General features: G+C 34.7%; 1 protein-coding gene and 1 long non-coding RNA gene across 2 annotated transcripts; one reads left to right on the top strand and one right to left on the bottom strand.

Moving 5' to 3' along the window:
• Positions 1 to 594: 594 nt before the first annotated feature.
• Positions 595 to 21,808, bottom strand: OTUD6B (OTU deubiquitinase 6B). Its single transcript, XM_079133958.1, has 7 exons — positions 21,622 to 21,808; positions 20,682 to 20,833; positions 18,032 to 18,112; positions 12,889 to 13,201; positions 10,867 to 10,928; positions 7,975 to 8,081; positions 595 to 7,305 (listed from the first exon to the last, which is right to left on the bottom strand). Exons 1-7 carry the CDS (start codon positions 21,701 to 21,703, stop codon positions 7,221 to 7,223), a joined length of 882 nt encoding a protein of 293 aa, XP_078990084.1. The 5' UTR covers positions 21,704 to 21,808; the 3' UTR covers positions 595 to 7,220.
• A 218-nt stretch (positions 21,809 to 22,026) lies between these two features.
• On the top strand, positions 22,027 to 22,300 carry LOC306639806. The gene is made up of 2 exons (XR_013757698.1): positions 22,027 to 22,155; positions 22,264 to 22,300. It is a non-coding gene; the product is annotated as an uncharacterized lncRNA (long non-coding RNA).
• The last annotated feature ends 1,422 nt before the right edge of the window (positions 22,301 to 23,722 follow it).

Raw genomic sequence — 23,722 nt, 5'->3', positions numbered from 1 at the left:
CAATTCCATCCATTTATCTGCAAATGTGAATCAAAATGCAGTCTGTAAAAGTAAAAAATATGGGGGGGGGGGTAATATCGCCTAAGAGTAAATTTAAATTGAATAAATATGCTTTATGTAAACTTCCCATCATATAGTAAGTTTTGTTGTTTTGCCGATGAGACTAGCTTAGAGACCAGCATTTAATTATCTCAACTACAGGAAATTCTCAAGATTCTACTTAAAAAACACACAATACAGACACATATTTTTGTTTTTTTGGAAACTTGTCCCAAATACTAAACACCAGAAGAAAGTAGCCAATCAAAATAAAAAGTAGCAATGAATAGATTAGAAAATTGAACACTAAAATAAAATCAAGACCAATAAGATAGCTAAACACACAGGGTCTAATTATGAAGGAATAAGCCAAAACAGGGAATATAAGGGAAACTGTGTAAGACAATGCCAACATTATGACTGAGGAACTGGGCATTTTGGACTGAGACAAGAAGTATAGGTTTGCAGACCACAAGGAGATGGTTGCAGGTGAACAGAAATAATACACGTCCTATTCAAAGCAGACCACCAGTACTCGGTTCCTGTGGAGTGCTGCTATGAGGAAATATTTTTTAAATTTTTTTGAGAAGCTGGAAATATGGATTTTTAAGTGAAATCTCCCATTCTTTAATGCTACCTACCAACATTTTTTTTTTCTTTTAATAAGTACCGAGCCAAACAAAATATGCCATGAGAACATTTACCTTATTTTATCAGTTACTCCTTGGTACTTCCTTGGTCTCATGTCATACTAGTTACTAGAAATTCCTTCGTGCTGACTACCAGTGGCAATAGTGAAGCCCCTCTTTCTAGCATCTCAAGGCTCTGCTTTATGAACCACCTTGACAGTTTCACTTTTTCAAAAGAGATTAGTGTTCAACCTCCCTCCTAATAGCATATAGGCCAAAAAATAAAACACAAACACCCACAAAATAACCATTATTCTCAAAAATATATAGAGAAAATGTTAAATGTTGGATGGATTACCTAACCTTCCCTATTTATCATTATAGTTCTTCTCCTAGGAAAATATTATTATTCCCATTTCATAACAAGCCAACCAGATCTCTGAAAGATTAGTTAGTAAGCATCAAGGTCTAGATGTAGATGCGAGTCTGATCCCAAATGCCACTATTTCCAGCACATGTGACAACACTTAATAATGTTCACCAAATACTCCAGTTCCCTGCCTTCAGGACACATGGAAGGACTACTCTTCTGAGTCTTTTCCTATTTGTGCAAGGCCATGTAATTGCTGCAAAGCAATGGAAATGAGGTATGTTTCTTCTTAGTCAGATTTGTTTACTGAAGTGAGACCCTCCAGAATGCTCTTCTAGAGAAATCCGAGGGTGATAATGCCAATAATTTGGGCTCTAGAGTATAGAAACGTGGAGTAGAGTCCAGCCAACTTGCAAACTGTAGCAAACAAGAAATATTCCTTTGCTGGTATAAGACCCCAAGATTTTTAAGTTGTTACCACAGCATAAGATAGTCTGTTCTGAATGCTGTAAGTTATCTCAGAAGCCAAATAAACACATCCTACTGGAAAAGGATATGGAAAAGGAAAAAATAATAAGTTAAGGACTACTGAACTTTTCAGAGATTCATCTAAAGTCTGTCATTAGATAGTTGCCAAAGTCATGAAAAGCAGATGAATAACTAATGTGCTCAAGTTTTGTTCTGAATTAATTTCCTTAGAACTTTGCAGCATCATTAGCAACAAAACATATGATCCAATAAGTGGTTCTCAACTGGGGCAATTTTATCCCCAAGGAACCATTGTTTGCTCTTAAAACTCTAGAAGAGGGTGCCACTGGCATTTAGTGACTAGGGGCCAGGAATGCTGCTGAACATCTTATAATAGGAAAATCCCTATTACAAAGAATTATCCAACTCAAAACATCAACAGTGCCACTATTGAGAAACTGATCTAGGTGTACAAAGCCTTTGTAATTTCAGGCAGGGGCCACAGGGTGGGAGTGACAAATGTCAGATTCCAAAACAGCAAGTACTTTTCAAAAATGTGGTTATAATTTTTGTTCAACAAACTCATGCATTAGAATTCCTATTAATCCCCATGTTTATACTGTATTGATTGAAATTATAAAGAAGAGTCACAAAAAAGCTACTACAAGAGACAGAATAAGTCCTCCTTATTCAGAGAATTGATCAATTGAGCACCTTACAGAAAGGTAGTGATTTACTTCAGTAAGTTATATTAGTCATGCTTAGTATACGAAAATAAGACAACTATAAACATTATGGTCAGTCTATTAAGGCCTTTAACTTTGTAAAACACTACACTTATTTTGGATGATGCTCATTTTTTTGTAGATTCACTGAAATGAGACATTGTCTTATTTGATGCATAAAAGTAAATCAATGGTAATATGCGAAAGGTTGAGGCTTCCTTATCTGAAATGCTTGGGATAGGAAGTATTTTGGATTTCAGGTTCTTTCAGATTTTGGAATATTTGCCTAATCATGAGATATCTTGAAAAAAGGACTCAAATATGAACACAAGATTCATTATTTCATATATACCTTCTTACACATATCTTATATAGCATGAATGTAATTTTATAGAACATATTTAATAATTTTGCATATAAAACAAATTAATAATGTGGATTTTTGCTGGCACTCAAAAGTTTTGAATTTTTGGAACACTTCAGATTTTGGATTTTCAAACTGGGATGCTCAACCTGAATTAGAATAGAAAATACTTTGGGGTTCCCTTTCTCCCTTAAACTGACCAAAAGACTTGAAGAATTCATCCAAGTACATGGTAAATTAGAAAGCAGCAGCCCTTTTGTAAGGAAGCACAATTCTGTCATTTTCATCTCTCTATTCCCAGCCTAATGGCAATTCCTCAGTCATAAACTTTCTTCTCTAATATCCTAAGACTGTCAATGAACATTTATTAAGCACCTAATGTGCTAAATATTTTAACACTGGTCCACAAGAAGTTCTTTTTTCTAAGCATTTAAAAGACGGGGGAAAACGGAGAACAGTTCAATAAAAGTAACTAATTTATAAGTATATAGGTACTAGGAAGAAACATGCATTAGACTGTCATACTTAACCTACCTTCGGTGGGAGGCATGAGGGATGTGTGCTTCAGGGGGTCCTTTTTAAGCTGAGATCAGGAAGACAAGTAAGCTAGGTAAAGCAGATAGAGTGAAGCATTCAACTCTGAATGAATGGTATGAACTACCATTTGAACAAGGCCCACAAGTATGAGAGAACAAGTTGGGTTCCCAAAGCATCACAATAGTGCTTCCTAGAACTTGCATTAAAAAAGAGCTGGGAGTGGTGGTATGTGTCTGTAATTCCACCTACCCCTGGAGGCTGCAGCAGAAGGATCTTAAATTCAAGGCCAGCCTGGGTAATTTAGAAAGACCCAGTATTTGAAGAAAAAAAAAAAAAAAAAAGATGGAGTATCATAGACAGTCCCCAGGTTCAATCCCCAGTGCCACACATGTACACACACACAAAACCATGAGTTTAAAGATGGATAACAACTATTTTAAATTAAACAAATTAGGAGAGAATAAAAGAAAAACCCGTAAGAAACAGGGAGAAAGTCATTCACATTTGTTTAATAAATTTTTTTGAAGTATGAAATCACCAATTAGTCTCAGAAAATCAATTAATCTGCTTCTTCAACTAGTTCATGTCAACCTGTACCAGGAATTCTATTAACAATTTTGGGGGGCTGGGGTTGTGGATCAGTAGTAGAGCACTTGACCAGTATATGTGAGGCACTGGGTTCCAATCTCAGCACCACATATAAATAAATAAAGGTCCATTGACAACTAAAAAAGTATTAAAAAAAAAAAAAAAAGTTTTGTGCCAACATCAACTGGGGGTTAAACCAGGGGTGCTCTACCAATGAGAGACGTTCTCTGTTCTTTTTACTTCTTATTTTGAGACAGGATCTCACTAAACTGCAGGTGCTGGTCTTGAACTTGGAATCCTGCCTCAGCTTCACCAGCTGTCACCCTGCTTGGATTTTCTTTTTTGACACTTGTGAATCTCACGATATTCTTAGAATTTATTCATCCTAAACAAATCAACATTATTCTAAAAAGTTCCAAGCTCCTACCTGGTTTCTCAGAGCCACAGAGATTGCCATATTATCTCTCTCCACCCTGGGCATAATTCTATGTTCACATGTTTACTGTAACTCCCTTAAACGCAAGAATCTGTGATTGCATTATTCTTAGTTATGTTATATGTGAAGACAAAATAAAGGCTGGACAAAATTCCAAAGCAAAATGTGTTTTCTGTTTCTGAACTCTAAAATTGTTAAAAGAATTACAATGTAAACAAATATTGATTTAATTCATTCATCTTTTATTCTTTTGGCAAACAGTTAATATGAGCAAAACTACGTTGCTCACAATAGTTACACACATTCTTTTTTTGCTTTATACAAGCTGTAAACATATTTAAGTGGATAAAATTCTTGGCTAAAGACATATTCCAGAAATCTGACATATAATTTTCCAAGTTAGGACAAAAGAAAGCTTATGTAATTTCCATTAGACCATCATCATACAGCAAACCAAATTAGTATAGGCTGCTTTCCCCCCCCACCCCATTCAGTGCTGGGGACTGAACCCAGGGCCCTGCATATGCTGTGCAAGCCCTGCACCACTGAGCCATATCCCAGTCCCATATGCTGCTTTTAAACTAATATCTACCATTTGGGGGGCTGGGTCTTTTTTTTTTAGTCATACCTAAAATATTTATCTGTAGTTTTATAAAAGAACAGCTGACCAAACAAATCTTGTTCAGAATGGTACTGGCCCTTTAAAAGTTTTTTTTTGTTTTTTTTTTTTTTTTTTAAATTAAGAGGATTAGCAGGGGATAAGATAAGCTGGGGATATAGCTCAGTAGTAGAAAGCTTGCCTAGCATGCTCTAGGCCCTGGTAATTCAAAGAATAAAAATTAAAAATTAAAAACAGAAAAACATATAATCAAGAATATTTTAACTCTTCTTGTTTAAAAAAAAAGTTATTTTAGAATACTTCTGATGACAATAGAACTAATAACAACTAGGTTTCATAATATTTTATTATTTCTTAATGCTGATACTTAAAGTAACAGACTCACTTCAAAATAAACCCAAAGCATTTAGTATTCATGGTTTCCTTCTTTTATAAATTTCAAATGCCCCCCAAATTCAGATTAAAGGTAACAAAACAGGTAGCCTTCAGAATACATTGTTTGGCAGGCAAAATGTACAACTTGCTCTAGTTGACCATGGTCCCAACCAGCTTCCCATAATGTTACCTGCTGGCCAGGTATGACTAAAGCCTTTTTTTCTTTGATACTGGAGATTGAACCCAGGGGTGCTTAAGCACTGAAAGTCACATCCTCAGCACTCTTTTATTTTGAGACAGGGTCTCACTAAATTGCTATGTCTGGCCTTGAACTTGCAATCCTCCTGCCTCAGCCTCCCAAGCTGCTAGAATTACAGGCATGTGCCACCAAGCCTGGTGTGAAGTCATTTTTAATATTATAAACCCAATATTTCCTCATAAAAATTATACAATGTTATAACATTATGAGTTCCCAGATACATGTTTGATTTTCTCATAAATTGTCATTCACCTGGCACATGATAAATGGTCAATAAATACTTAGTAAATGAAAAAAATTCCAAATGTTATAAATTTGATGCTAAACTGACCCTCTTATATCTTATTTCTAACTTGGGAAAAACAGGTTAATAGATTTCATTTTCATAATATTCCATATCCTTACCTAATAAATTATCAGATACATTTGATATATGGGTATTATCCTCTTAGAAAGAACACTATTATGACTGATCTGAAATTTAAATTAATCATTCACACAGAAAACTACTGCAAACTTATTTTACTATGAAATTCTTGGTGCCCAAACAGTGGTTTTCAACTTCACCCATTTACACAACATAAAAATTCTCAAATATTTGAGTTGAAGAAAAAGTGGCATTAATAAGAATAACAACATAGTGACAAGGGCTTTCTTCCAATCCTAGAGAATGAGCAGAAGGGGAGAGATTTTGTAAGACAAATTGGAAAAGAGGAAGAATGTGAAATAAATGTGGCCTTGGCACCTTTTGCACTCAATATCCTCAACTTGCACAAGGAAAAGAATGAGAGGCCACAAATTGTTACTTAGTGGAAAAAGCTGCAGGGAAAGCAAAACAGATGAGTCGTGAACAGAAACCACACCAGAAAATATAAAAATAGGAAGTTAGAAGAGAATCAAGATATGATGGCACTAACTCCAGTCTGAAGTTCAAAAACAGTAAAGAGTAACAAATGACTTAGAAAGACAATGCTCTGTTATGTCTTGTTAAAGTTATACACAAATAAAAGGCAAATTTCTAATTCTTTAGAGTTTAAATCTGATAGTGAACATCTCTTTACCTTTGACTTTGTCTCATTTCTTTAAACTTAATAACTGAGTTCCATCTGAATAAATATTTTAAAATTCTTAATTATTAAAGCAAGCTTCCTAGCTGCACTGACAAGGAATATAAAAAAACTTCACCCAACTAATTCCATCAACACTAAAGTTATTGCAATCAAGTTCACATTTTATAAGCATTAATTTTTTTTTTTTTTTTTTTTTTTTTTTTTTTTTGCAGGGCTGGGGATTGAACCCAGGGTCTTGTGCTTGGGAGGCAAGCACTCTACCAACTGAGCTATATCCCAGCCCCATTAATTAAATTCGCCATCACAATACCCCTTTATTACAATGACAGAAAATAAGTCATTTTATTTCCTCTAGAAAAACTACACTGAAATGCTTTCTTTGGAAAATTTTAGTAGTGGGGTGAAATTTTTAAACATTAAAAAAATATATTCTAAAATAGAACAAAATATCCAGGATACCATATAAATAAAAATGATAAAAATGTATCAGTGAATAAGGTATCACCTTGGTCTATAAGTGATATTCTCCACAATCAATTTATAAGTTTTAAAAACACCACTAAAAGGACACTGGTTAAAGTTTATCTCTGACATATTTCTAAAAAGCCTGGTAGTAAGCTTATTCTTAAAATTGATTTAAGGTAGTTGTGTTTTCAGTAGCATTTAGAACAATCTAGCACTTTGTAGGAATACGCAGATCAGCACACTGTACTAAAACATAATTGTGTAACATTTTTTAAACTAGCTGCAATTTTCAGTAGCTGTGTTCACCAACCGTGCAACAGAATTATAATGTTCTCCTAAGCCATATGCATGTCTCATATATCTGAAATGAAAAAAGAGAAATGAGGTTTTGATTAACTTATTGTATATAAATGCTTATGCATATAAAACCAAGCATCTGACAGTCCACAGAGGTATCATTCAATAGACTACATGAACATATTAATTGAGTTCAACACTATTTGCCAAGTATCAGCAGTCAGCAAGTGGTTCAGTTGCAAGAGGGAAAATGGAAAGGCTGAGGTGCTAAGCATTCAATAAGCTTAAATTTTTACCTAGATACAAGCCAGTAATGACTACCTTAGTAGTTTCAGCTAATAAATACTAAAGACAAGAATAAATCCTCCATGCTGTACATCAGAGATTACTCAATCATCCAAAATACTCTCACTATGAAGGGGAAAAAATCTATAAGAAATAAACAGGAAACATTAATATATCTCAGCTTTTGCATGTGTTGAAACTTTAGTCTTAAAATTTGTAGCCTTTAGAAATGACTGCTCTTAACTCATATCCTAAATAAATTTCTTAAGGTTTAAACAATTACCTAAATCACATATATGGGCAACACTTGCCTTTAATCTAAGATAAGAAGAATTAATTCACTTAAAGACAGTGTTGATTAGTCAACAAACATAACCTAATATCTTTTCATATCACTTTTTGTCTTCATTATGAAAATATAAAAGAGTAAAAATTTCTAGGTACTTACACAAGTATTAATGGTTTCTTGGAATATTCTTCGCCAACTATAATAGCAGGAGAATCTGCCTGTATTATCTCTATTGGTGTTTGTAAAATGTGAGACAGAGCTCTTAGCTAAGGGGGAAACATGTATTAGTAAGGAAAATAAAAATGTAAATCTTACCCCAACCATAAACTACTAAAGTACATGCATATAAATAGGGCAGGCAATCAGAACCAGGATGTGCTCTGTTCCTAACCATACACCAAGAGTGGACAAATAAATATTGTTGACTAAACAAATAAATTTAATATTTATTAAATAACAAAAAGGGGGGTTCCTTAAGCTCTGCTACATAGCAGCTCTGTAAAAATATCAATGTCAAAGTTGGTGAAGTGGTATGATGGGTAAAAGGGGCTTAATATACTGGTCTCTATTTTTTATTACACTTGAACATTTCCATAATAGAAAGATTTTTTGCATACCAATGCTTAAACACCAGACCAAAACTAACAACTGGGAAATGGACAGACAACCCAGGAAGTTTAGTTTTTAAAAGCTTTTCAGATGTTTCCAATAGAAAACCAGTGTGAGAACCACTGTTCTAAAATTTTCAAGGCAAGGTAGAATGATATGTATATAAATTGTATGACCCCAACAGAATTTCCATCTGATGAACACATAAAAACTTTAAGTAATTTCATAATGTACAATGTGAGATTAAGAGTTTAAAGATTGATGAATAAATTACTAATGAAATAAATGCTAACATTTTGTAGACTTCCTATGACTAAGTACTCTAAGCACTTAAAATACTTTGTGTACTAATTCATTCAATCCTCACAATAACTTTATGGGCTAGGTACTAGTGTTGTTGTTGCTGTTTTTGTTTTTGTTTTTTGTTTTTTAACCAGGAGATTGAACCAGGGGTGCTTAACCAGTGAGCATATCCACAGCCCTTTTCATTTTTTATTTTGAGACAGGGTTTTGCTAAGTTGTTGAGGCTGACTTTGAACTTGTGATTCTCCTTTCTCAGCCTCCTGAGCAGTTGCTGGGATTACAGGCATGCACCAACATGCCCAATTACTAGTATTATTTTAAAGAGCCAGAATCTAAGGCAAAGAAAGGTTAAAAGACTCCTCAAAGTCAAACGTTAGGGGAGGCGGGTATAGCTCAATTGGTAGAATGCTTGCCTCACATGCACAAGCACCACAAAGGGAAAAAAAAGTCAAACATTAGGAAACTAAGTAACCTGTGCTGAAATTAAGAAGTCTGACTCTAGAAAGCAAGTTCATAAACAAATTAATTATTGCCAATCTTTGATCACAGTACCCTGCTCTCTTATTTGCCACTTTATAAGAACATTAAATCAAGAACATAGCCCTTGTATAGCTTTTGAAAAAATGTAAGAAATTCTTCCAGGAATATGGAAAGGATTCTATGCTACACAGTGGCAAATACAATCCCATACTCTATTTTGTAAAATGTTCATTTGAACCACATTTCTTATGTCTAAAGTAAGTTTTTAAAAACTAATATGGAATGAAGGGTACAAAGCAAGTTCTAGAAATTTTAATATCCCTTCTAACTCTTCAGAAATAATAATTTGTTTTTAATAATGTAAATTTATCCCATTATAAAAACAGCAATTTCTATTTAAAATGAATTCAGACAATTCATGAGTAAATGTCCTTCAATCAATGTTTTTAAAGTTCTTCTCAATTTAAACAGTTGATTAAATCTCCAATACCCATACTAATGAGTGACACTATAAGAAAGTTCAAGCATCTTTATTCCTAACAGTCACAACGCTACTATGAAAATTTCCTGATTCTGAGACCTAGCAGAGGCATACAAAACTAATGAGCACAGTTCCCTCTGGTGGAGAGGTACAAATATAGCACTGCTAAGAAAAAGATTTGAGAAACACCCCTTTCACATCTTCAAAAAATACAGTTCCTAAAGTGAATATTTAGAGTCGTAGACTATTCAAGATGACTATCACCATTATATAATACTATTAATAATATTGCTAGTTTCATCTACCTGGCACTTTATTTACAAACTTTCATGCATGTATTCCTTTATTTAACGATCACAAATGCTTGATGGAATACACACAGGAATCATTAGGCCTATTTGATAATTAAAAAATAAGCTAAAGAGGTTGGCTGACAACCCAAGGACACAAAACAGAAATGGAAGGGAAAAATGAGAACTTGAAAACAGGACTTGACTTCTGAGACTGTCTTTCTGATATCCCAGATTGTCCCATCACTACTGGGTCTATTAGATGTTTTATTTTGTTATAATGAAACAAATTTAACAGTAAGAATTAAGAATTAGTGATAAAAAGAAATCTCAATGGCTCTTTATAAATAACCAAACATACTGTTTTCTTATACATCAATTTTAATGCATCATCTAGTACTTTCAAATAAGTTAACTATCAACTATGAATCCAAAACACAATTTTAATAGATGTGTTGTGGTAAGAGTTGACCTGTAATTTCATATAAAAGTGTCATTTTTTATTTCTAATGTAAAGGAGAAGTTATTGTTCTAATACTGATTTTCATCAGCTGAGTCACTAGGGCAGATTTTACAAAACTTGAGTAAAATATTCATTTTTCTAAGTCCAGAATATCAAATATATTGCATTACAAATGAAACACCATTTCATCAGCTTCTCCAACACAGAGATCTAACACTGAGCTCTTCTCTTACTTAAGGTAGATACCTTAATCAAAGGCGAAAGAATGTTAACTCCCTATTTCTTGGTCAGTTGAGAAATGGCAAATATATAGAGAAATCTTCAAAGAGAAATTGGGATCAGGTAAAAAATGTCTTAAAACTATAGAAGGGATTCACAAATAATTTAACCATCGTGCCAATCACTATAAATAATTACAAACTTACCTCAAGCTGACCTCCCCATGCAGCTGTGTTTACAATATCATCACAGTACTTTCCAAATTCTTCTGTAGAGAACAGAATGGAATATTGTACTTAATATTTTTCACACCTCGTGTTACAAGGGTTTGTTTTTTTATAGCTCCCACAATCCCTGATGAAAATGCCCAAGTCATGAACACCCTTCTCTACCACCTCCCTCCAAAATTTAATCTACTTCCCAGATGGAGATTTAATTCATCCCACTTTTCCACCACCATTCCATCCAAGAACAAAACAATGCATGTCTGCTTTTCTCCCTCAACCCAAGGCCCAGAGACCAACATAACAAACTTACTTCTTTCTTTTCATCTAATGCAATAACCCTCACCATATTCACTATTTTGACATGTTTTGAAGCCCAAACCTGTACCCAAAAAAACACTAGGGAAGACTAAAACATGTAGCCTCTCTATAATTATGCTTAACCACAGTTAAGTGCAAATGAGTTTAAACTCCTTTCTGGAGATAGTATCAAATAGTACCTCCCCAGTTATTTCAGAAGCACTTAAATTATTTACATCAGTATCAGTTTTACCCAAGGAAAGGGATTTTGGAATTAGCTCTGGGAGAAGTAAAAGACCTAATCTGAGTTTACAATGGGCATGTTTTATTTAGACACTTTTTTATACAGCATGTTGAAGTGGGGCACAAACATCTTTTCTGCTCAGAGAGAGGAGGAGAAATTACTGCCATCTAGAAGAAAAACATGTTCATGTCCCTCAATCACTGTTAAATCCTTATGCTCAGAATAGCACCTCACATACTGCCTATGGTATACTGGCTTCAAAGAATATCAACTGAATACAGATAATGAAGTCTTTTGTCTTTTTCTCTGATCAGTATAATGAATTGCTACCTCCTGTCAAATGTCCTAGTACAGGAAGAGTTATGGAATTTCAGTAACTCAGTCATCATGCTGAAAATAAATTTATAGGGCAATTTCTTTATATCAAAATATAAAGAAAATGTGTCCTAGGTATCAAAGAAATTCTGGTTATTTAGAACAAAGCAATGACCTAAAACAGCAAGAGATATGAGAAATTAGGTGGCTACAGAATTTAATCCACTTATAATCGTATGTAGGCTATACTTACTAAAGGAGACCTAATCAACTGTCAGTGCTCATTCTTATCCATTCTGTATCATGCTCTACCTTCCTCTCTGGAGGGCAGACTCCATTAAAGGAAAATCAATCCTAATCTCCCCCTCTCCAACCTATCCTAGCCATATGATTTGCTTCCACTGGACACTATCAAATCTGCGATCTTAAAGACTGACTTGCTTCTATTCTGTTTTTTGAGGTACTGGGACCGAACCCAGGGCCTCATGCATCTTAGAAAGCACTCTACCACTGAGCCACAACCCATCCCCTATTTTTACTTCCCTGAAACCCTTTCAGATAATTTACTTGCTCTCCCTTTCATTTGAATGTACATTTTTAAACTTCATTATAAATATTTTATATTAATTATCAGGAATATTACAGAAAATAAAGCAAGTTATTAACTCATTTGTTTTTGGTCTAGCAAAATCTAATTTTTCTCAAATAGTAATCTTCCTAATTATAGTTCATTGAGAATAACACAAATTTTCCAAAGTACAAAATAAAAGAAGAAATTAGTTTTCATAATCATTCTCTGCTTATGGTCTTAAATCCCTATTCATATGTACATCCAGTGACTGGTAAAAGCTTACCTCCCATTCTATGTTTAACTTTATTAAATATGAACTTAACACATTATTTTCAATAATGATTAATCCTATTCCTACTTTTATCTCTCATAAAAAAATAAAATGGTCATGTATGAGATTTGAATAAAGTAAAATGTAATAGCATCTATTAAAATTACAGAAAGTTATTGTGCTTAAATTTTGTGATGTTTTCTCCTCATTAGGGCTATATGGATTCTTTTTATGCTTAGTATCAGGAAGTGCTTTATTAAAAACAATAACCATTAATAAAACATAGTAAAGAAAATAAATTACCTGGAGTATACATATTTCCTGAATTAGGATTGGTTAGAAATGGCAAAAAGTCTTCCACATGGCTTTGCATATATTCAGCAGTTTGACTTCTTAAGACAGCCACAGTCAGAGCACAGTCCTGTTCTTTCAGTTGATCCTCAATGGCTCTATACATACAGTGGCCATCAGATGGAATCTGTTTAATTTCCAACTCTTTGGCTGCCAATATTTGAGCAAGTTTTTCACTTTCTACATGTCTGGCTCCAGATAAGTTCTCAATTTCAGCTTCAGCTATCCTTTCTTCTCGTTCCTTTTCCAAAGCAGCTTTCTTTTCCTAAGATGAGAATGTAGGAAAGTTAATTTATAATAATCAGGACTGATTCTCCCTTATTAAGAGGACTGAGATATATGATTCTCAAAATTTTTTGCAATTTTTCTCCCACAACCATTATACTATCTTATTACTTGTAGAATTTTCTACACTGTAAACTCCTTTAAATGCATACTATTTTACTCACTTATCTGTGGGTTCCACCATCTAGCTCTGTACTGGGACAAAAGAATGTCCTTCCTATGAAGTCTATTTAAAAAACACAAGCCAAGGTTCTAAAAACTTTACCTGCTGATTTTAAAGTATTGTCTTAAGATTGAGTTATCCTAGGCCTTAAAGGACTTCATCATATTCAAGACCAGGTTAACTTAACCTTCTGAACTTATTACTCCATGAGTATGACATTAATATGCTCAAATCTTTAGAAGGCAGACATTCTTTTAATCTAGCTTAAAAAAAAAGTATATGTATACATGTTTATATATATACATACATTTATATATATAAATGTATATATAATATACATATGTATATATATTTATATATATAAATGTATAGATATCTACATACATATCTATAGATAGATACCTACACACAAATACATAGATCTGTAGATATATCTATATATACATACACATTTAATAAAGTAACTGATTTAAAAAGCTCCTATTTACAAAAATTAAAGTACTACAGATAGATCAAAGTTCTCCTGAAATACTTGTAGAAAATGTAAAACAAATGTTTTAAACAAATGTTTTATTAACAGATGTTACACTCGCAATTTACTTATCCAAACAACTAAAGGTATATTCCCCAAGCAGCCTGTGTAAGGATGGAATAGGATGAGGTCAATGAGAGATCTGTGACATGAGTGGTGAGGAAAAGTTGGAGGAGGAAACAATTTCTGACAGCTAAACCAGTAAGGATCACAAGTGGACAGCACTGTTTCACAGGTAAAAACAGTTCACAGAGCTATAGTACATATAAAAGTGTCAAGAGATGACATGGAGGCTAAAAAAGATAGCGATATAGTTAATATATACAAGTCTATGCTTACAAAGCACACAAAATACCCCTAGAAATATATACCAAATATCTGGAGTACTTTTTTCTGGATGGTAGCATTATAAAATACATTGTATTTTAGTGTGTGTATATGTATCTATGTGCTTTTCTTTAGCTTCTAATTTTCTAACATGAGTTTCTTTTATTTGTACACTCAAGGAGGAAACCAATTTCCTATTTAAGAGAATAAAAACAGTTAAATCAAATTCTACAAATCTTGACATCAATAGTGAATTACAGTGAAGGAGTCTTAAACCTAGAGTAGAAAAAGATAAAGACATTCCTACTTCTAGCTTTAACTCCTCTTGGGGCTGAAGAAGTGAATGGTGAGCAAATTTCAATTAATTCACTGCCACATACTTGTACTATCTGCCTGTTATGTACCATGTTAGATGATCCTGAATTGATTTCTAAGTTTCCTGAATCAAAACAGTAATATCTCTCTAACAAAACATAAGCCTGTTTAGGATTTTCCTCCCAACTTTAACAAAGACAGAAGTAACAGGAACTGCTTATCTACAATTCTGAATCACAGAGGCATAAAATCTTAAAACACAAGATGGCACTATTAGTTTATAAAAAACAACAGTTGCAGAGGGGAGAGGAATAGTAAGCACCTTGGATATAATCTAATCCAATACCCCTCATTTTCCTCTTTTGAGGAAACAGGTGCATAAATATTTCCAAAGCTATACTGCTGGTTAGAGCAGAGCCGGGACCAGGAACAGAGAGGTCCTTCTATTCAGGAACCTGTATCAGAATAAAAGTTGTAGAGGAATAGAACTATTCCCAAAACCCTAGAAGTTTCTAAAATACTGATCATTTCATTGTTTTTTCCTTGTGTTTTGCTTCAGTACTCAAAGTAATTGGGTTTCCTCTCCAGTATACTGGGTGGGAAATCCATTGCATTCTTTTCTCTGCAATTTAGTTTCCCAACAGCATGAGGCACTTTGTTTTCTAACATCGTATTTAAGACAGAATGGCACCAATGACGTCTAATGAAAACGCATATAAAAAATAGCATGGAACTCAAAGATATTGATTGTTAGTAAAACTAGAATCATGTTGATACAGTAACATTGCAAAAACAACTCAAGGGGAATCTTAAACAGTAAACTACTCCTGAGTTTGTATCAAACTTTCAGTATGCTATTGGGGTAAACTGGGTCTTGTCTTTCCCATTTGTATAATAAAGAAATTGAACTAGATCTCACTCTAGGTCTCAAATTTCATATTTTTAGAGTTCAGTTCTAAATTCCACTTTGGATTTTTTCTCCTACACCAAAAAGCATCCAAGATCTTTGAGGTACTAAAACATTCCTGTCTTTCCAGATTAAAAGTAAATGATATGCTCCACAATATTCTACAGTATTCTTATACAATAAATCTTCACGCATTTTTGCTGTGTCATCATCCAGAACTATATCTTTTCCAAAAATAAACACCATTAACTAAGTGGCTTTTTTTTTTCTTTTTTTAATGGCTGGTGAGCACTGAGACTTTAATACATGGCATGATGCTCATAACAACGGTAGGGATGGGCAGAAATGCAGGACAGCATATCCCACAGCCCAGGGACTGTTGCTCAGAAAGTAGACTTGCATTTCTCCAGAATATTCAGTAGTAAAGCCTTCTGGGGTTGTTCAGAGGATTGGGCCAGAAGTGGTGTGTCAATTAAGTGGCTTTTATTCCTTGGTACTTCAGATAAAGAAGAGGTTCCAAATAATATAATGCCAATTGTCCATCCTGATTTCAGACTCCATTTCCTTTAGTATCATAAACATTTAGTGTTTTCTGTTCTAGAATTCCATTAATATAAAAAAGTAATAAGAAACTGGGTATTATTACTTTCAGGGCATTTTTGCTGCCATGCATAAAAGCAACTGACTATAAAAGATACTAAATCTTATGAGAGTATAGCTGAAAGAGGTATTAACTTCAGTTAGGAAAAAAGCAAAAAATTTTTGAGAAAAGTAAGGGACTTTCTTTTTGTTTTGCTGCCAAAAGGTCCAGGTGGGGATTAATAAGAGGAGTTATATTCTTATGTTTTCCAGAATTAAGTAGGCTACTAAAGGATGTAACAAATAGTAATTAAAAGTAATTCCAAAAACACAGTTATGCTACAAGCACACAAAAATTCTGACCTTTGTTTTTAATCTATAGAAACTAGATGACAATTGTGAAGTCATCACAAAAAGAAAACCTACTACAAATAGCAAGCTGAACTAGACAATCTCCAAGAGAGTATGAGATCTACATTTCATTATTCTTTAAAATCACAATCAAAATATTTACTCTACAGTCAAATTCTATACAAGTATGAAAAATGTTTGACCATGCACAACTTAATCAACTTCCAAACAAAGACAGGGTAGGGTTCTCAGGTTTCACTTTATGAGACTTACTATACTATACTTAACACAGTGAACAACACTTTTGATTTGCTAACCCATTAGTTCTCCAGGCCTTGTGTTAAGGGTTCTGGTAGCATATTATTTAATATTCATAATAGTCATAAGAAGTAGGTATTATTTCCCCCCCATTTTAAAAATGTGAAACTAAAGTTTAAAGTTAAGACTCTTTTGTAAAGCAACAACAGTAAACAAAATTAAAATCTCACCTGGAACTGGATATGAGCCTCAGCTGTGGAGTCTTTTCCAAATATGCATGAGGCCCTGGGTTTGAGCCCGAGTTTAGTGTCAGGCAGGGGTATCTATGCAAACACACACACACACACCCCTGCCTGACACTAAACTCCATGCTCAACTAAATTACATACTACTACTATGCAAAGTCAGCTTTAAAATATGCATTTCAATCCTAGAAAACATCAAGTATTAGTAAAATAATATTTGAGACTATAAAGATTGGTTTTAAACCTCTTTTTTTGTTTTTTCAAAGTAAAAGAGACTTACCTATCTAATCTCATTCCCATGTTAAGATCATTAAATCACTAATTCAAATAAATCAGTCTCTCTTAGCTCTTGATAATGTAAATTTCATTCAGACGTTTGTTTTTATGCATCCTATTTCTCCTATTTGGAATATCCTAACTAAATAACTGCATTTTCTTCAAGTTCTAACTCATCACTTAACATAAGGAACTTTCCCTCCTCTGAATTTTTATTGTAATTAACCATTATGTAAATACCCACATAATTCTGTAAGGATTTTGTATACCTATATCTTGTTTAACTTCTAGGTTCAGATTCTTCCTTCATCACTCAGTACTATAGTGTTTTAACCAGGGTTACACATCAGAATCACCTAGACCCACACTCTGAAGATTCTAAATTAAGCCTGGGATAATACATTTGTTAAACAAACAAACACAAATTCCTTTGCACTCCCACTCCTCAATATCACCTTCTTAGAGAAGTGCAAACTAGACCATCTTATTTTAGGCCTATTTTTTCCTCTATAAAAAGGGGATAAGAAATCCCACTTCATAGGATTATTGTGAGGACTAAGCAAGCCTGCATATTTCACATGAACAGCTTGACACAGTATGAGAGACACAGCAAGTACTTTTTTTTTTTTTTTTTTTGTGGTGGTCGGGATTGAACCCAGGGCCTTGTGCATGAAAGACAAGCACTCTACCAAATGAGCTAAATCCCCAGCCCAGTACTTCTTAATGTTAGTTCTGGTCCACAGACAAGGAACTACTTCATGTTTTTTTTGTGTGCTGTTTTGTCTTGTTTTCCATTCCCTTCTTATACAACACCTAAGACAATACCGAGCATGTACTTGGTGACATGGCGTTCATACCCGTCTCTTCTGTGCTTTTGATATCCGAGGCGGCTGATTTTCAAGTACCAAGTTTGAAATGTTAACAGCAACAGAATCAATCTGAAGAAAACAGAAAGTATTTTCAAGTCAGTTAAAATACTTTAAAATTATTAAAGGATTAGGTCACTAAATAATTAATGAAAATCACATATACTTCCAATTCACATTTCAAATTTGAATAGCAGCACTAGATGCTACATTAGATGATATGGTTTGTCCCCTTTCTCTATTTTTATGGGAGAATTCATTAGATTCCCAAGAAATTTCCTTACTGTTCTTCAAAGATAATGCTCATTCTGTATGCTTTCCTCCCTTCTTGGAATGTCTACTCCATTAATCTAAATACTGTACTTCCTGTAAGTGCCAATTCACTGAGCATTGGTACTGCTCCCTTCTCTGAATGTAAACAGAACATATAAAATATATGTCCTATGCTCACTCAGTTCATTACTACTTCATAAACTTAAATGTGGCAGAGGTCCTTCTCCATCTTAATTAGCCAGAACTTGATGAGCACTCATTCTTGACCCTACTAAAAAATGAGCTTTTTCTAGCTTTTGCTATCTACAAGTTGATAACTATAGACAGAAAATGTTTAGTGTATCATCAGATATTACAACCAAATTTTAATATTCAAATGGCTATACAGGTATTTGCTGAAGTAAGAAAATTAGATTCTTGACTTCTATTAGGATGAGTAACTAGTATTTTATTACAGTATCTATAAGTTTAGCTAGTTTTTAGTATCACATATTCATAAAACAACTCAAGGCCTCTATGACATGGAGACAAAAATCTTCAAAGGCTGTATCTCCCAACTGATCAAAATATTAAAATCAGAGAAAGACTTCAGAGAGTGGTTACCAACTTTACTGGAATTAGAAATCTCAAGAAATTTTTCAGAAGATTTTGCTAAAAGTCACAGTCATATTGACAATAGGCAAGATACAGAGAGGCATGTGAAAAATAAAAAGCAATGATATAAGAATTTAGGTAGGGTTCAAAGAGAAAGCTAGTTTAATTTAATGAAAAAGATAATAAATCAAAGTAGAATGGGAATTTGTACAGTTAAAGAATATGTAGTTTAATAATCAAACATTTTTATACTTGGAAACCTGGAGAAAAATCTAAATATTGAAGGCCTAAGACAGCAAACAAAATTATTTTGCTAATAGAAAAGATCAGAATAGAATGGTATAGTAAAGACAATTAGGAATATCACAATCATGACAACACAATTAAACACCTACAGCATCATATCTTGTTTTCTGTAGATAAAAGCATTTTCAGGACAAGGAAGCCCAGGATCCTGCTGACTGGCTAATAAAGTTAAAGAAACTGAGACAACATTTAATAAAGACTATTATAAATTAGTACAGACAAGTTGTTTTCCTTGTCAATATCAAACCAAATATGAATCAAAGAAAATTTCACTGTGGCAGATAAGATTTTACATAGACAATAAGAACTTCCTAACCACCAAAAATGGAGAGGTTCTACAGTCTTTGATCCTTCATATGCAAAACCCACACAATAAACTGCTACACTATACAGAGCTATGACAATATTCAGAAAGAGTAAGATGGTTCTGATTTTGACTTCTGGCATGGCACTTTATAGCTGTTGTGACTTCACAACAAAGTTCTTAAATCTCTCTAACCATGTTTCCCACAGGAACTGTGGGATTATCTATACTTGCTTCACAGATAATATCATATGATGTTATCAAGGATTAAACAGCAAATGTAATATGTTAAACAAAGTGCTTGGCACACATAAGTTAGCTACAATGATAAATATTAGTTAAAATGATGGAAGGTAGCCTGTTTACATTTACCCAAGAAATAGTAATGTTTCCTTTATTTACTTGTTCATAAAGCACTTTGATAATTTAATAATGATTTCACATTTGTTGTCCCATTTGATTCTTGTAATAACTTGTGATTAGACAGAAGTATGTCATATATCATATGGGGAAATTTATACTCAGGGGGATTAAGGAACTTTGCCCAGGTTACAGTCTATTCTGTGCTAATTCTGGGACAAGAAGTCTGGTCTTCCAACTTTCACTTGGTGAAGCTTTATCAATCTATTCATCTTTTGGGTAAGTAAATAAAGAAGTGTACCCTTCTTGCTAATTTCCCTTATAAAAACTCATTCACATGTTATCCTGGCCTCAAAAACATTAATAAAAGGTTATGCATGAGTATTACTGAGTGACTTCATTTCTTTATCAATTTCATGATTTTTTTTAAATTTATTTTTATTGTAAACAAATGGAATACATGTTGTTTCTCTGTTCATGGAGTAAAGGCACACCAATTGTGTAATCATACATTTACATAGGGTAATGGTGTTTGATTCATTGTTATTTTTTCCCTTCCCCCACACCCCTCCCACCCCTCTTTTCTCTCTATACAGTCCCTCCTTCCTCCATTCTTGTCCCCTCCCACCCCCATTATGTGTCCTTCAATTGATGAACGGATAAAGAAACTGTGGTATATATATACAATGGAATATTACTCAGTCATAAAGAATAATAAAATTATGGCATTTGCAGGCAAATGATTTTTATAATGAACAGCTGTTTTCAAATGTTGTAGACAAAGGTAAACATTATTTCACATACCTTATTTTCCTTGCAGGTCAGTCTCAGTTGCTCCAGTTCCTCTTTATGTTTCTGCTCCATTTCTTTTTCCAACTTAGCAACATCTTCAGTGAGTTGCTTCCTCCTTTTTTTGTCATTCTTGGGAACAGCATTCTTCATGCCCTGAATTTTGGCTACAAAGCCACCAAAATCATTAAGTCAAGAACAAGAGAAAATGGGAAACAGTAAACAATAAAGGGATGGGGAGGGGAGATGGGTACTGAAAAAGTAATTATAGAAGCAAGAGGTCATCATATAAAAATCAGCTACAGAAAAGAGCCCAGATGACGCTTGAGACCAGATTTAAAAAAAAAAAAAAAAAAAACAGCCTTAATAAAATTTTGAATTGGTCTGATTTGTTTGGTGGGGCAGGAGGAGAAAAATGAAAAACAAAAGTAAGTGAAGCAAGTTTTCAACCATTCAAGTATCCATTTCTGAGACCCCCAACCTGAGGTGAGGCAATTTAAAACGTATCTAATCCAGGGCTAAGGCAGTAGCTCAATGGTAGAACCCTTACCTAGCATGCGCAAGGCCCTGGGTTGCATCCCAAGCACAGTAAACACACACAGAGCACTCATTAAGATGAAGCATTGGTAACCAGGGCAGAAAAGGGAAAAGGAGGCAGAGGGGAGCTGGGAGGGAAGAAGGCTTGGTACAAGACTTTGTCTTCCAGGTATTCTCAGACTGGCAACTGGGGAGGCGCAGACTGCTGGTAGCAGGGTTCAGAAGAGAAAGCCTCTGAAGTCTTCGGGATTAAGGGGCCTCTGGGCAGGGGAGAAGGGGTAGAAGAAGCTACTCGTTACTTTGGGGAAGTCTGGGAGGATCCAGGTAAAACACGCCTTTAGATTCCCAAGAACCGACCCGACCCGCGCCCATCCCTGGGTGTGGACGGCTTCTAGATTCCTACTTCCTATCCCATCACCTTGCAATTCCTTCTTCTCTTTGCGATGCCTTCTCACCAGCTGTTCCTCCTCATCCAGCTCTTCCGTCAAGTCTGACTCCATGACGACCGGGTCACCGGGCACACGCGCTGGAGAAAACGAGCACCACGAGCTAGGAGACACCTTCTACCTCTCAACCCTCACCCAGGGTGCCATTGGTTACCGCTGAGACCCAGCCCCGCCTTCGAGGCGGCACCAGATCTGAGCCCAGCCATTGGAATAAGGAGGAAAATTAAGTGGGACCCTGCGCACGCGCACTACCGTGACCCAACTCGATGGGCGGGGCAGCGAGCGAGGAAGCGCGGAAGGGTGGCCCCTAATTGATTATCGCGCCGGAGCCCCGGCTGCCGCACAGCTACGTGCCACGCTATTGGCCCTCGCGGAGGCGCGGGGAGATGACGTAACGGGAGCCATTTTGGATGTTATTCAGTTTTGTGTGGTGCTCGGAAAGAGCTTCGTCGGTTTCGAACTTCGTTAATTTTTGACCTCCTTTGCTCAGAAGAGCTGTTGGAAAGGTAAGAAAAATAACACATTTCGGTAAAACTGTGGATTATTATTAATGGGAATTTTGGGGCTACGTCGATTTTACGATAGAGGATTAAGTTCGATTTATTTTTTTCAAGGTCGTAATACCGCAGTTCAGAAGAACAGACCAAATCGGAGAAAATGCCTCCTCTTGAAGCGGATATACCGGTGATACCGGTGGAAGTACAAGATATGGAAAGTATTAAGCGTCGAATAATAGAGGAGATTAAAGACCTGTGCTTAGTGATGAAGAAAGTAATGTCAGAGCACTTGGAAGGTTTCAGGGAGTTCGAGTTAACAAAAATGTGTAAGCCGGATTGGCCACCAAATGAGACTACTGATGTAAATGCCAAACAAGAGGATGTAGAGAAAAAGGGAGATGAAATCAAGATAAGAGGAGAAAAAGAGAATTAGGAGGGTGGTCCCCAGATGCAGTCTACGCATAATAGAAATACCTGAAACAAGACAAAGCAAATGAAGCTGAAATAATTAACTAACTAACTAACTGAGGACATTTTTCCAGAGTTGAAGAACAAACTAGGTCTGCAAATGGAAAAAGCTCACAGGGTTCCTTTAAATTTTAATGAAAAGGAAACAACGCCTAGACATATTCTGGTGACTTTATAAATTTTCAAGGATAAAGAAAAACTTTTACATGTATTCAGGCAGAAATCAGGTTACCGATAAAGCGGCAAAATTCAGTCTGCCTTTAGGCTTTTTTCTTTTGCAACTCTAAATGCCGGAAGACCATGGAACAGTATCTACAAAGTTTTAAGGGTAAATCATTTTGAACAGAGTCACATATACCCTGCCAAGTTATTTTTTCTGTTCGCAGGCAATTGGAAGATAGTTATGCAGAGGTTAAGAAAATCTTACCAACTAAGAACCTTCTCTGAAAATCTTGCTGATTTACTGCAGCCAATAGAGAATGTGAGTTAATATAAGTAGGGAGGCAATTGTATTAAAGAATTAATGGTAAGCATTAAAACTAAAGAGCATTGCGTTTCAGTTGGTGCATGTAGGGTAATAAAGTTTAATACAAAAAATAGATTTGTAAGCAGCATGTAAATTTTTTAACTTTATAGTTTTAAGCTGCCAAAAGGCTTGCCAAATACTCAGATGTATTGGTCAAATAAATACTGTTTTATTTTTGCCATGTAGTATTGTGGATAAAAACGCTTTGTTAAGCTAAGAAATACAAAGGCTTTGTCATTGTGGAAAGGATATGTACAATAAAGACTGTACTTGTTAATCTGACAAAAATTGGAAAATGGCAGTTTTATTTCCCCAATGTTTAATTATAGAGGGTAAAAACAAAAACTCACAAGTTTTTCCTTATGTTAATAGTGATAGTGTAAGAAGAGAAATTTCAAAGCACTGGTGGGAAGGATGGAAAAAGCCTTGTTTGTTTAATATGCTGGATTGAGAAAAACAAAAGTTACCCTGTCATACAGTAGTTGATATAAGATAATTTGTCATGGAGTTATGGACAAAAATAGAATATATACATTTCAGGTCAATCTTTTATGCATCAGCATTGCCTGCAAACATAAGAAG

This window comes from Sciurus vulgaris (assembly GCF_902686455.1).
Source record: "Sciurus vulgaris genome assembly, chromosome: 1".
Classification (NCBI taxonomy): Eukaryota; Metazoa; Chordata; class Mammalia; order Rodentia; family Sciuridae; genus Sciurus; species Sciurus vulgaris.
This window is presented reverse-complemented; position numbering and strand designations above follow the sequence as displayed.

Bases quoted from the DNA above. Each gene is read 5' to 3' on its own strand.
- OTUD6B (XM_079133958.1), bottom strand. From the start codon at position 21,703: ATGGAGTCAGACTTGACGGAAGAGCTGGATGAGGAGGAACAGCTGGTG. The intron at 13,202-18,031 runs GTATGAACGCCA...TTCTCATCTTAG, and splicing joins CAAAAGCACAGAAGAGACGG to GAAAAGAAAGCTGCTTTGGA. The intron at 10,929-12,888 runs GTAATTTATTTT...TGTTCTCTACAG, and splicing joins AGGAAATATGTATACTCCAG to AAGAATTTGGAAAGTACTGT.